This window comes from Styela clava, chromosome 9 (assembly GCF_964204865.1).
Source record: "Styela clava chromosome 9, kaStyClav1.hap1.2, whole genome shotgun sequence".
Lineage (NCBI taxonomy): Eukaryota > Metazoa > Chordata > Ascidiacea > Stolidobranchia > Styelidae > Styela > Styela clava.
In genome coordinates, this window is record NC_135258.1 from 18,003,206 (window position 1) to 18,019,031 (window position 15,826).

Consider the following 15,826-nt stretch of genomic DNA (forward strand, 5'->3'; position numbering starts at 1 on the left):
TTAATCTGTACATAATTGTGACATATGGTTATCTGCTAATTGATGTGAATTGTTATTGCTTGTAAAAATGGTAATGCTGTTATATTTGATTAATTGTGCCATATAAGCTATTTAGTTTTATCTATTATTTTGGCAGAAAACCGTTCCATTAACAACGTTCCTTTGCGTTCCATTAACAACGTTCCTCATACCCGGTATCAAGATTTACGTTACGTTCCATTAACAACGTTCCGTTTCCGGTACCCGGCAAGTTCTATTTTCCTGATTCATGTTTCGAGATTTGATTTGAAGTGTCTGTTGATTGTTATTAAAGATATTCACCGATTTCAAGTTGAATTATATTGGGGCAGCATTTGAAAGGCACAGAAGAATCTGGCGGCACTTTAACCGCTGTTTACAGACTTTAATTGCTTGAAAGCACGGACTAGTTGTAACAATTAACCGATATAGGTTTGGGGTCAGGACTGGGGTATTGGGACGCGTTTTTGAAGTCTCCAATCTCTTAATGTGCGTGAGAAGTAACCAGGCTACATAGAATCGAGCGCAACACTTTGTGTCTTTACAAGATCGAAGTTTTGTAAAACTGACTTTCTGTCCTGTCGAGATTGTTTTTGGGATAGCTATGTTTTCTGACAGCTGACAGGATGGATGTCGTATATATGTTGCTCACCGAAAACAAAGACACGCTTTTTAAAACAGTCAAACTTCAGGTAGTCTGTTTCATCTGTTTATGTGGGATACTGAAGATGAAAAACTTTAGCATATACTTCATACAGTTATATTGCTCCCCCCAGTTTTGCGATAAAAATCCTTTAGATTATATGATTCAAGTTGTATCAACCTTAACATCTATATAATTCAAAATACTATTCTTCTAACAATTATACACATCGCTTTTTATTTCTCACTGGATAATAAGTTGAAATAATTTTATAGCTAACATCTAGACTCCAAATTTTACATCTAGAGCTTGAACAAAACATCTAGATCTAGCTATGAAACATCTACAGTAGCAGCCCTGGTTGTGAGCACTGCGAGAAAAACTATCGGCGGTGAGTTGATTGATTTGAAGATATTAAAGAATTGAATTCGAAATAAAATAAACAATATTGTTATTATCAGGTCAAAATTTGGGTTTTCGACGGCGACAAAAAATGTTGAAATTTGACCTGGCCATTATGCTCAATTACGAATTGAAACGATATATATCATGTACGTTCAAAATAAAACAAAAAAAGTATTGTTTTAGAAGCTCCGCAACAGATAAAAAAATGCTGTCTCAATACGATTTCAGATATATATATATATAAATATATACTATATATCGCAAAAATTTCACATTCAGTTTAGTTGCCAACGATACTATAACACTGGAGACGAAAAAAACGATAACTTAGCACTATGCGCTCTTTTCACATGTCGGTTTTCAACGACCTCTTTTGAGTTATCTCCACAATCGAATTCATTACGGATTATGATGAATTAAAATCTAGTGATTGCAATATCAGTTCAATCAATTTTCTATTTTATCTCGTATTTCCAGCTCTTGGGTCGAAATCATCGCATCGAGATTTTTAGACTTTCAATAGTGGAAATCAAGATCAAAATTCACTACACTATCTCAAAAAATTACCTTGACTAAGATTTTCTAACAATCTATCAAATGAGGCTTGCATACTCTAACGTTTATAATTTCAAAATTTTTATTTCGTTGGATGCTTGAACCCCTGGGTCGATTGTAAATACTCCATAGCGCTGAACTAGACGAAAATATTATTGCTTTACCGATTTCCGTGGAAAAGGGTTAATGACCCGAATCTGTTAATTATTTAATTGATTTCGAATTCGTTCATACAGTTAAAATCGGAAGCGACTGCAAACCGAAGATATTTAAATCTTATATATTCGTCAAAAATGATTTTTTAAATGAAAGAAATTATTGATAGTTTAACAGTTTTTGATGTGAATTTAGCATAGATTAAAAAAAAATTAGTAGTTCGATTTATGTTATATATATAATATGTCTGTTATATCGTTGTGACAGTGGTTTTATGTAGAATCTAAATTTCATCAGCCGTGAAATATCACAGTGAGGAGTAATGTTTTTATTAGTTAATTTGTGTCGCGGATTGGCATTGAAAGTTCATTGCTGATTACATGATATTTCTACTCTTCCTGAAGATGGTGTGTAAAAATATATCTGTATCCATATTTGACCCGCTTTTCTTTCATCAATTTCACAAAATCACAGATTTTAATGATTTTTCAGCATATGTACACTGTACATTTTGATTCTTTTAATCCACAAAAAAACGAATTCTAAAACTTGCTAAACTGAACGGCTTATTTAACGTAATGAGCATAAATTAAACCAACTACAAAGAATGTTAGGGCGCTCGCTTTTTCAAAAGCTTCCTACTTGCTACACACCCATATAAATAAAGCAAAAACAAACAAACAAAACAAATTTAAAATTCGGAATGAACAAAAAACAACATAGTTCAACTGGAAAATTATAATAAAACGCTTTGAGTCAATATTTATCTGATATTGTTAAATGGATTCATTTGACTATGAATCAAATTGAAGTTTGTTTTCCAAGTCACAATCAAAAATGATACGAAAACTTTCGTAATATTAATGGAATTTTTAAACACATTTTAGGAAAAGTTTATAAACTCGATTTGGACTCGAAACAAAATTAACAGTGTTGAAATATTTTGCAAAGAATTTGCGGATGTGTGCGGATTTTAACTTAAGGAGCTGGAAGAGTGGTTTGATGTCAATAAAAAGAATAATGCAGAACAATTTATTTACATATATATACACTCGTTAGTAAATTTCTGTATCTGAGTGTTTCATTGGAACTTTTGCGCTTACAAGAAATTTATCGATGTAGGACGTTTGGTATGATTGAACATCGAATGACTATGCTAATCAATACTGGACAATTATATGAAACTGAAATACAGTTAATTCATTTGGCACGATATGAAAGAGCTATTGCAGGAAGCTGTCAAAGATTGTATGCAGAATAAAGAATAGAATATTTACAGAATCAAGCGAAGGTCTGGTTATTTAGTTAATATGGTATTAACAAGCGAGGCTGTGGTGTCGGAGTTTCGCATGTTTTCACTGGAGTCAGAGCCGGAGTCGAGTTTCAATTTTCCGGAGTCGAATTTCGGATTGCGTCGGAGTCGGGATTTCAGACTTTCGATGTTGATAAAAGAAATCAGAATTTCTCAAACAAGCTCAAAATCATTGAGATTACTGATCGATCTTAACAGTCTATCAGAGAAAGCAAAAGGTTTGTTTAAAAATTTGATTTTTTGAAGTTTGACCATGATTGGAATTGATTTCTCTCAATTCGTGAGTCGAAGTCGGGGCCATTTGTACTCAACTTAGAGTCGGGAGCCGATAGTGAATTTTCCCCGACTCACGGCACTGCTCAAAAGTATGATTGTAATTAGGATGGAATTCATGAATATGCCTTATGCAAAACCTAATCAAAAAAAGGAAAATTCATAATAATTCCAAATTCACTTCTCACAAATTTTTGGTTGAATCAAACACGTGTGGTCTGAAAAGCAATAATACTTAAGCGTAATTTAACATTAAATTCACTGATTCTCTTGTTCCTCGGCCAGTTGATATTTTTTCCAATTGTTCGACCTTTGCGTGCTATACTACATGGAAGTCTCTTTATCTGGGACAAGTTTGTACTCCCTTGTTTTTTCTGCACTTCCGGGATAAGGAGGTGGCGGCGTTACATCACTCTCATCATCGTTTTTATCGATACCATCCTCGCCGATGTTCTCAAAAACAGCACCTGGAGTTTGTATTTTGCACTTCAACGAATTTTGGAATTTCTGTCAAAACGAAATAAAATTAGACGAAGAAAAGATAAAAGAGAATAAGAAGTCGGAAATTTCTCAACTTCTAAAATCATGGAAAACCCTATTTTATAGACTATAAATAGACTATAAAGTATGAAAACGATGGTAAAACACAAACCATACACAAAATAATAAATTTCGAATTTTGGACTTACCTCTTTTAGATTGCTCCCCTTGGCTTTGAACAGAACCCAGATAGCTTTTAATGGTATGCAGAGAATTGACGAAAATGCCAATATCCATCCCACAGCTTGTCCAACAGGTGGATATTCATAGACGTTGTTATATTTCAATGGCTCATATCGAACAATGGAAAAAATCAAGATGGCCTAAAATGAATTGGAAATAAATAGTTTGAGTTAAAAAGTTAGAGATTGTGTTCGTGCGATTCCTATATTTTTTTTTTATCTCTATTTTGATAATTTCTCAGTGAATTCTGGGTATTTTTTAGGGTTACTCTTTTCAACACTACATATATAACTGAACTATTTGTGACTGAACCAAGTAAGAAATAGTAACAATTAAATCTTTGGATCTCAAGCTTTCGTGATCTGTGGCCTCCTTTTGAAGTCTATCACCACTTTGCGCCCCTGATCTCCGATGCAAAAAAAATTTAGTTTCAACTAGTTTTCATCGGTAACTTTATTCGCCAAGTTTGATATTAAAAGACAAAAAAACGAGATTAAAATAATAATTGCATTCCGGTCTCTATATAAGCTCTTTGTATCCCTAACAGGGGCTAAGGTCCCAGATTGATGCTTTTAATCTATGAAAATTGTTAATACCTTTAAATCAGCATAGGATAGCTGCGCGTTGTATGCTCAATGACATATATTTTATACTTTAAGATCAAAACGACTACTCACGTATAGTAAGCATTACACAAAAAACAGAACTGAAAAACCTTTCCATATAGAGTCGAAGTTAATCATTCATAATACTTACAAAACACAGAGTGGGTGAGCAATATTTCCAGCATATTCTAAAGAAAGGCGATGGCCTATATCCGATCATGTCTTCAATGGCTCTATAAAATTTTTCTCCTCCATAAAACCATCCCACAGCGATACATTGCCACGCCGCGGTCCAAAGTAATGCGAATCCGCTGGCACCGTAGAAGTCAAACAATTGCAGAACGTACATTCCACCCTAGAATAGGTAAGGCAGGATAACTCAAACAAACTGTTTGCCCATAATATTTCATGCAGAATGGTTTATGTCATTGAAAAAGAGAAGACTAATAATTGCACAACTTTTAGCATTTACGGATTACATTTTACGGACCTCCCGAAGTATGCGCACCAAGATGGCGCACAACCTGAACTCAGGTTGTGTACCAGGTTAGGGTTTAGGTTATGCGACATCTTGGTGCGCATACTTCAGGAGCACTCATTTTATTAACTTCGTGTTTTCATTTTGAGTGATCTGCTGTGATTACACTTCAATTTTTTAAAAATAGCTGTTTATATAAAAAAACTATTTATATATGTAATTTCTTGTACAACTAATTCATAGGGCAAAATAACATGCACTAATTGAAGAATTATAGGCAAATTCTTAGTTTGAAGCAGCGAGATACTACTGATATAGCACTAGTTACTAATAGTAGTCTATGGGAAATTATCGTTCCGTGTACGGAACGCGAGCAGGAAAGCAGGTATGGGTTGATTATTCAACAAACCAGACCGAATGAATAGCTGTCGATTGAACAGAGAATTTACTTGAACCATACGAATTAACCATCATTATTACAATCTAATTAAATGTTTCTACTTTTCGTATCTGAACTCACCCTTGTTACCATACTGAGCCCAACCAGATAGCACATAAAACAACACAATCCCATGAAAATTTCCTTCCTGTATTTCCCACCTCTGAATAACTTGGGATACATATCACCGATTGAAGTAACCAATGCCAATGTATCTGTGACCTGAAAACAAATATCTTAGTTATTACGACGCGCAACACGTACGGATGTGAATCAAGAGAGCAATTTTCAAAAATATAGCATGGAAGTCAAATGATTAATATAGTCACCGTAATGTCACAAAATTGCAGGTCAATAATAAATGAATTGTACCGGATTTCATACGAAGGTGCGCCCGTGAATTGTAACATACAGCAAAATTTGGGATGAAATAACGAGTCCCGTAGGACTCATACAAAATTTGATAAATTTTTTAACGCTATATTCTTCAGTTTTGAATACTAAAATCTTGGATTCATAATAAATGGATTGGTTGATTAGTTACCGAAAAAATTGATTTCCTTCAAATCAACAGCAGAATTTTTCGACGGCAATGAATAGACACTAGGGTTAAATGACTAATATGCTCACAGCAATGTTAACAAAATTACAGCCAAACGTTGCACGATTTTTTTCACATAAAGGTGCACAGGTGAAATATAAAAATACAGCAAATTTTGGAGTTGAATATTCTCCTATTCTAAGTACTAAAATATAAAAAATGGCTTTTTTTCTGAATACTACCAACCCTCAAAACAACGAAAATTTTGCAAAATGATCCGTAGTTTCACTTCATGTCCAATAAAATAAGAGACGCTCCAGAAGCGTGTGTACCAATATGGAGGTAACGAATTTTGTTCTCCTTCTTTCCATTAATTTGTGTGAAGGGACTGAAGCTTATGGGCAGGGGGTATATTTACTTGGCGAACACAGACAGTTCCCGAACTCGTAATAGAACTAAAATAAGGAAAATAGGAAAAAAATTATGGTACCCTAACCTGGTACACACACTACGAGAGTACCAAATAAGATGTAGGGCTTACCAGAGTGCTTATCCCAAGTAAGAATATCATGATGAAGAAAAGGCTAGACCATAGTTGTGAAACTGGCAACATCGTTACTTCTTTAGGATACGCAATAAACGCCAATCCGGGACCTGTAACAAACATAACCATTAGTTCACATAAATCAAAACGGCCGTGGGTTGAAAATTCATGAAAAAAAATGAAAAAGAAATTGAATTCAATTTTTACTTATATGATCTCATACTGACAAAAAAATAGTCTAATTGAGTTGCTTTTATTCTACCAAATAAAGTTCCACCTACAAATATTTTTAGATTCAATAAATACCAGATTCGGCTACATCCGCTACTTCTACTCCCATCTCATCAGCCATAAATCCGAGTGCTGCAAAAATTGCGAATCCAGCCAAAATGCTTGTTCCACTGTTCACTACTGATATAATGAGTGTATCCCTGTAAATGCAGTATTGGATCAACAATTGGCAACAACTCGGTATTCGGTGCGATATTCGCATGAATTTTTAAACACGCTGGTGATCAGGCAGCACCTTGGCAACAGGTAAGTATTCCATTCCATCCGAATACAAAAACAAGAGAACTTGCTAATATATACGGACACGAAAGTCAATTGAATAATATGGCAAACGCGATTCCAGTTAATTGTTAGAAGAATTGTAGATATCGAAAGTCTTCTGGTGAATGAGAAAAACCACCTATATTTGGTGTGGATATCGGCACTCCGAAGTCGAAAAAAATGAAAAATAAAAATAGTAGTTTTGTAGTGACTTCTTTCATAGTTAATCGATTTGTCCATCGCATACGGAGAAAAGCGATTTTTCACAACAATTTAGCAAAACATCATTCCGTTCAAATCGTGTGTAATGAGGTGACGAAAAGTAGTTCGGAGCATTTGTAACACATCACAGTAAGCGCAATATACCTCAGGCAATTGTTCCCATATGAGTTGAAACTTCCCAGTGATAACAACACACCAATACATAGAGAATATGAGAAGAAAACTTGGGTGCCAGCATCAATCCAGACCTTTTAAATAAAGTGAATGTGGTGAGTTATGTCCATAATCATACAAAAACGTTTTAAATTAAACGTTACTTCAAAGAAACTACGTCAAACTGTTTAAAACCATTTTTTCAGTAAGTAGGGGTATGTTTTAATTTCCGCTAATCGGAATTTGTGTTTTTATAATGTTATTATATCCATTTAAAATTTTTAACCAAATAAATATAAGTTGATTTACACCGTGACTTACAGAAATCCGTTACCTTTCTTTCTGTACATACAGAAAGTAATATAAAATACCTGAGGTTCAGCAAGTTTTGTCATATTGGGCTGGAGATAGAATTGTATTCCCTTTGCAGCTCCAGGCAGAGTAACACCTCTGATTAGTAGAATCAGGAGCATGATATACGGAAAAGTTGCAGTAAAATACATTGCCTGAAATGATTAAAAGAAATTGATTATCACTATTATAAACATGATTCATTGCCTCATTTTATGTTGGCCAACATAATTGGATGATTTTCGATCAGGTCTTGTCATCCTTGACACACCCCAATATTTTGTGAAATGCTGTACTACGGAGTCGGGGCAGTTTACAACCGAATCAGGTTCCAATATCCGATCCATTCAAAAACGACTCCGGCCCAACTCCCATTTGAAAGAAATTTCCACTACGTTCCAGCTACCAAAACTCAACAAACCAGATTTTAACCACAAAACAACATTGAGAAATTGCAATTCCTATTCGATTATCTGTTAAGTGTGCATAGTCAACTCCAAGCTCATTTAGTTTTCGTCCAGAATTTTGATTCGATTACCGCCTTTAGAAGTTTGAAATTTCGATTCCAAGTTTAAAAATATGTCTCCGGCTACAATACTATTAAAAACTGCCAAAGCTCGACTCCAATAGCCTTGTGGTCTGATTTCATGTTTTCGGATAAATTACCCGGACGATGTCGCAATCGCGCAATGGATGTTGTGTGGAAGAATATTAGATTATGGTCTTTGGGGAAATTCCTTTGTAATTTTAAAGCTTCACCTTTGCTCTTTTATTTATCAATTTTATTGAGACTAATTTCACAAGCAGGAGAAACGCAAGTAAATATACATAGTAAAGGTTTATACGAATACAATATAAAAATTGAAAATCAGAATTAATTATGTCACTTCTCTATTTGCGTAAAATTTCCAAAATAAGTAAAAATCCATTTCGTATGAGTTACCATCAGAAAGATTACATTACTACATAGGTCAAAAGTTCAAGATTTTCATCAGGACGGTTTATGGAAAGATACTGGAATTATACTAAAAATTTACCCCTGGTTTACGCATTGTTCATCCACTTAAGACGTATTTGTCTTTAAATATATTAAAAGGGATAGTCCCGATTTGTAAACAATATAGTGCGTAATAGTTGATGTGGATCTAGACTTGATCGGGCCTGAATTGTAAACAAACAATAGTCTGGCAGCAAATATTCAATATCACGCTAAATGTGCTTCTGTTCTAACATGGCATTTGATCCTTTTTACTTATCGCTAATCGTATATTCCCAACATATCGTTTGAATTGAAATTTAAACAATATTTACAATTTGCAAACGCTTTTTATTCTATTATTTCATATTTTCAGCACTTTTCACCATCGATTTGGTGTTATGTATATATTATATACAAAGAGATTATATTACGAACCTCCGAAAAGTAATAGGGAACTTGGTATTGTCATAAATGAGGAGTTTAGTCGAGAAAAAACCTCGAAAATAAAGCAGCTATATCACTTAATATCAAAATGTGGATGCTTGGAGAATATATTTGATAATGAATCAGAAACACTATTAAGCTCAACCCACTTAACTTTCCCTGATATTTTTGTTAGTACATATTTTACTCCATATTTTTTGTAAAATATACATCCGTTTTCATTTATTTGTATTATAAAACACCTAAGAACGTGTTAAATCGATAACCTTTTATATTTTGAACGAATGTAAACAACATATGTTTTATACAGTAATAAAGAAAGCGTTTTTGTTGACGTTACGTTTACCTAATATCGTCATATCTGTGTAACAAAACGTTTCATTTTGTTTACAAATATACAGAAAATAAACAAAAGCAAAATAGTTGAGATTTGTGTAATTTTTAGTTTGCTATTTGTCGTTGTAGATTGCTATTTGGCTATCATAACCAATGTTGTTATGTGAACAAGTACGTACAATAAGTAATATGAACACCAACCTTGCCTGTCGACTTCGTCCCTTTGAAAACAGCTAAATAACACACAAACCAGGCTATAAATAGAACACCTGCCAATTCCCATCTCAATCCACCTACGTCGTCTATTCCACTGCTGATCTGCAAAACGTGCTTCCTGGAAATGAAATAAATATATTACAAACTCGCACCCATGAAGATTCCAAAAAGTTATTTTCCATCAAGATTTAGCAGAGTAAGTTCAGAGTCAGTCAGAGGTAAAAGAGTCTCATTTCTTATGAGCCCCAAATAACAATTGATGCGAAACTTGATTTAAGTCAAGTCAATATGACAAGGAAAACTGCTGTAAGATAATTATTCGACATATAACGTGCAAATTGACTTCAAAATTTTATTTTTCGAGAGGATACACTGGCATAAAACTCACAGTCTTGGTAAATACAGAAACGAGGGAAATGAATTATAGTGCAAAAATAATGGTGTAGTTGGAATCAAAAATCGGTGTCTTACTCCAACAAATCCTAGTAAACTGGGCGAGTGTCAGGGTTAATTAAAATAAGAGTTACGGAGAAGTGTAGCCTATAATTTGGGCTGGATGTCAAATACACACCTCCTAAGACTGACCTATCATTTTTTTCATTCATAAATTACGGTATTTACCAACACGCCACGGGTGAGTTCAAAAATACATAACTACCATAACAACATGTGTCACAGTACAAGATAAGGCAAGATATCAGGAATATAATCTTCATAGTCCGATAAAAATAAAGTATTGTTCAATTATTCATTGAAGTTGTCAAATTGGAAGAATTTACTCCTTACATACAGATACAACAATCTGAGTTTATTCACGTATATCGGGTTGACTTGGCCCGTATATTATATGGGTTCTGAAAGTTTATTTGGCAATATTACACAGAGGAACTTACAACAACTATCTCCTTATATTGATAGATAGCATGGGTGTCATGTACCGCAGATTTGGCGGTTAAAATAGTTGTACCGAGTGGAAAAGTACAGCAGTACAATGTAATGTTAAAAATTGCAGTTGTTCAACCCGTAGATACTAAGAAAAGACGAAACATACATACAAACTGCCAATTGTGGTCCAACGGTAACGTAGGTATTTCATGGCTTTTAATTATCAATTTCATCAATAAACGAATAGGAATACTGATGTTCTATTTTGACAAATAGATTTTCGAAATTTAAAATGCTAGTAAGTTTACTATTTTACTGCTATGTGATAAGAAATATTATACATGTAACTTTTATATGTTAGTTTTGATCTCTGTGCTTGTATATGGAGCTTCCAAGGACAAGGTGGGGAACTGACTGACAACTTAACATATTATTTCACTCTGGAAACCAATTATCAAAAAGTCAATGCTTTTGTTTACTCGCCATACGGGGGGCAGGCTGGACCAATTTCGTTGAATAACTGAACAGTTTGGTAATTTACAGTAATTCGGTTGTACTTTTTTAAATAGATTAAAATACATCGTTTTATAATATACATCGATTCTAATTATATCCCCAGCCTGTCTTTTTTAATATTAGCACTAAACACATGATAAGTAGAATATCAATACTAAATAGCCACCAAAGAAAAATGAAGTTCAAATTATTAATTTATATTTTACTAGTAACAGGCTCACTTACTCCCAATATTCGATTACTGGTGACGTCACATTAGCTTCTTCGGCAGTCATGTTAATGCTCTTGAGGTATGTGTAGTTAGATTCGCAGTTTGGTGAGTTCCAAGTATTGTTACATGAACTCCATGGAAGCACGGTACGCCAGGATTGGAAAAGATAGAACAACGCCCATGCCAAGATGACAGCGTAATAACACAGCGTATAAAAAATGATGGTGATCGTTGAAACGCCGATACCTTGTATAAAAGCATAAGGTTACCGGAGCTAGAATTTAGTCACATGTAAATAAGCAAATGAATTCCTAGTATTATTATTTTAGCCGTTGAAACTATTTACGGATCACTTTAGGGTTTAGGCGATAAATAACCAGGGCTGAGGAGGGGATTATGTACAATCGATTCCGACTGCGCGATGAAAAATAAATGAAAAAAAATTCCACCGACTCCGAATCTCCGATCAACGGAGTCCGAACTGTAAAAAATTTCGACTCCCGACTCTAGCTCCACAGAGTCAATGACAAGAAATTTGAAGGATTTGAATAGACTATTGAGAACGCCTAGAAACATAATGCTATCTGGGTTTCCAATAAAGATTTTGACTTTTTTATTATTATTGAAAGTATGAAATTCCAACTCCGTCTAAGTTTAAACACCGACAAACTTCGACTCCCGACTCCACAGTATACTGTATACTATATAACATACTGAATCTGCATAATATGATCACAATTGGATACAACTCCAACCATCACTTTTGTCTAAAATTACCAAAAAAATAAAAAATAGAATGCGTTCATTATAACAAATACAGTACCTGATAATAAAGGACAAACACTATCCCACGCTTTAATTGCTCCAGATTTTGTGAATTGTCCAAGGGACACTTCGAGGAAGAATATTGGAATTCCACTCAACGCCACCACTATGATGTAGGGAATCAGAAAAGCTCCTAAACAAAACAAAGGATATTTTTGGTGTCATGTTAGTCATACACAGAGGGATGGGCATTTTAGAATACCTGGTGGATTTCAGAATCTAATCAAATATAATTTTCGAGATGAATCTCGAATATATATGTATGATTATTATACGTGACTTTTTGTTGTATTGGTTCTTCCTGACACTTAAATTGCTGAAAACATAGGTTTCACATAACTCAGATAGTTCGTTGAGTGTTCTAACTCAAAAAGAAACATGTTTCATCAATAACGCACAAGGAAGAAAAGAGTCATATATGTCGGAATTTTAAAAATGTGCTTTGAATAAAAAAAATGAAGGATTCACCTCGACCTGGCGGACAAAAAATAACAAGATGACGACGATACCAAATTTTGTCTGAACCGATTCGAATAAATAACTATTCGATTCATAACCGACCCTAAAAAAGTTCCATGTGTATTTTGATCCCAATATACCATGAATAGATCTATTAGATACAGAATCCCCCACAACAATATTTGTGCTAGGTCAAACACCATGAAAAAAAAACTGAATCATTTCGTCCATTGAATACCGGAAGCTATTTATATATATATACCCGATTAGTCAGTAATTTCAGAAAAATAATTTTTATATTTTGCCGCACATTCTAATTTATGAAAAAAAAAACGCTGTTGTTGCGTTAAATCACGCTAAGATGTTTTAAACGTATTCAAAACTTAATCATTAGTAATATGCTGTGAACAACGATCGCATGATGCTGAGTCATTTATAAGATATTGATATATCGAATCCATAGGTCATAACGACATTGTGATTAAATACAGAATCTAGTTTAGTAATCGAACGCAATACGAATTGGTCAGTTTCATTGTTTTGAACACTACAGTAATATATGATGAAACGTGCATGCGGAGTGTACAGACTCAAAAGCATTAGTTTGATTTACTTTTTATTGGAGAGTACACGACCACAGTCTGCGCTGATTTGTATGGATTTTATTGTGTAACACCATGAAATCGAAAATAGGCAGTTCGGCCTCGGAAACACCCCCTTACAATTTGTTGATACATTTTTCGTTTATTTGTATACGTTACAGCTTTTACGACTAGCATCACTCAAAAATCGATGCGCTTACGTTGGCCCGAAATGAGGACCTGGCCAAATAAACCACGGTCGATGTACTTGAATAGTCTCCTCGAAAATGCGTGCGCATCTACAGCCCTGTCGGTATAAAACGGTTCATAAGCAAGCTTGGGTAATGTATAGATTATTTGCCATCAGTTCATGGTTCTAGCCCACGATCAGGCATATGTAAAACAATTAAAGAATTTCGGGCAAAGTTAAAATGATACTTGTATCGCGAGCGACTATGATCGCAGGTCTATGTTGTAATTGACAACTCTCGAAATCGTTTTGTCATTGAAGTGGTCTTGTTTTAGCTTTTCATCGTTAACTTCGCTTATACAAGAGATGAATTGCATTTGACATATGTATATGTTTTACACAATTCATACTTGATCGAGGCTTTCGGACAAGATCTAACTCATAAAATGACCGAACACCGGACGTGCTGATTACGGAGGTATCTTACCACAACCCGGATTTTATATTGGCAATGTTAGGTTAAGTTTACTATTGTTGAGTATGAACTCACTTTGAAATATAACGGGAATAATGGTCGAAATTTTGCTATTACAAAACTGGTAGTATGAATATGTATGAAAAAAAAATTTAACGACTTGTATTACAGCTTATTATAACAAAAAGATTCCAAGTCCAGATTTTAAAACACAGTTTCTCTACCTCCGCCGTTTCTGTAACACAAGTATGGAAAACGCCACACGTTCCCTAACCCAACAGCTGTTCCCGTGCATGCCAGAAGAAAATCGAATCTTCCACTCCAAGTATCCCGTTTCCTCAACTCTTTCTTTTTCTTATGAGGTAAGGCATCTGAATCCACCACACTTTTCTGTATCAGGACAGACGTACTTCGATTTGCTGTCAACGATTCGCCGCTATCCATATTATATAACGACTGTCGAACAATTTTTAATATAGAATTTAAATATTCGAAATTCTGTTAGAAGAAGCAACTTTTAAATTCTTCGACTTTAAGAACTTTTTTGAATATACGATCAAATATTGAGAATTTAACACATGGCCACAGTATTCTTAAATGAGACTAAAAAAATCCGACTAGTCTGACTCAATTGGGCCCCCTTTGTAGCGGGCTCTACGATTTCTGAATAAATGATAAGCACGCATTGTCGAAAAGATGATGAAAGAAGAGAAATCCACTGTAGAAATTGTAAAGAAATGATGCTATCACGCTGTCTATCGCCCACTATCGAATGATTGTTTTATTGTTGAACGACCAGGTTTTAGACATTCTTTGTTCGGCCGGTTTCATCGAAATTCTTTTGGCATGCACTGGTGTAGTGTTGGCAAGAAGTTTTCTATACTGACCTGCTAGAATAATAGACTACGTTTTTGCTTAAAATTTTCAACTGAAACGTGTTATGTATAAATCTAATCTGAAAAAGAAATAAGACCGTGGCGCAACATAATCGATCAAGAGTTTTCCGCACAAATACAAAACGAAGAGATACGAACATAACGACATAGCATACCTCCTCCGTTACGGTAACACAAAAAGGGGAATCGCCATACGTTTCCTATCCCAACCGCTGCACCAATGCATGACATAAGAAAATCGTGTTTTCCGAACCAAGTGTCTCTCTGGGATAAAGCATCCGCCGGCGCCACAGACGTGTTCGTTGGCTGCTGTCCATCTGAAGCAATTGAGTCGTTTTCATCATCTAGTGTTGGATGGACTTTATTCTTTTGCATGAGACTCATTTCATGAAATTCGGTAACAAATCTTGGTTAAGAGGTACTCAACCTCACCTCTCGCTTATTTCCTCAGACCTGTTACATTTCTTATAATAATATGATAAAACTGGAGTCAAAGTTAGAGGGTAACAGATTTACGACACTTGTAGAACATTTGAACTCAACAGCTTGCCCAAATAGACTTCCGTCGTTGGATATAACGTTGTTATTTAAATGGTATTAGGTGGGGACGTTGCGTAGGCTACTTCTATGTGCGAGTATATTTTCATCACTCCCGCATAAAACTTTCGAAAACTCAACATCCCCTATTGTCAATACTATATTCAGGTGATGTTTTTAATAATTTTAAGGTAACACTGACGAATCATAGATTTTTATGCATATATAATTTGACAACACGTTGAGGTTTTCCGAATAAACATCTTACCTCTGTGCTTTATAAAAAGTAATTGCAAACTGCGGTGC

General features: G+C 34.6%; 1 protein-coding gene across 2 annotated transcripts; it reads right to left on the reverse strand.

The window, feature by feature from the left end:
- Positions 1 to 2,275: 2,275 nt before the first annotated feature.
- LOC120339085 (sodium- and chloride-dependent GABA transporter 2-like) lies at positions 2,276 to 15,463 on the reverse strand. Of its 2 annotated transcripts, none has more exons than XM_039407143.2 (12): positions 15,139 to 15,463; positions 12,381 to 12,515; positions 11,572 to 11,803; positions 9,931 to 10,063; positions 7,991 to 8,125; positions 7,611 to 7,714; positions 6,999 to 7,123; positions 6,690 to 6,802; positions 5,689 to 5,829; positions 4,842 to 5,045; positions 4,052 to 4,225; positions 2,276 to 3,869 (listed from the first exon to the last, which is right to left on the reverse strand). In XM_039407143.2, exons 1-12 carry the CDS (start codon positions 15,365 to 15,367, stop codon positions 3,687 to 3,689), a joined length of 1,908 nt encoding a protein of 635 aa, XP_039263077.2. In that variant the 5' UTR covers positions 15,368 to 15,463; the 3' UTR covers positions 2,276 to 3,686. The 2 variants fall into 2 exon arrangements, with proteins under 2 accessions (XP_039263077.2, XP_039263078.1); XM_039407144.2 differs by lacking the exon at positions 15,139 to 15,463 and adding an exon at positions 14,312 to 14,602.
- Positions 15,464 to 15,826: the final 363 nt, after the last annotated feature.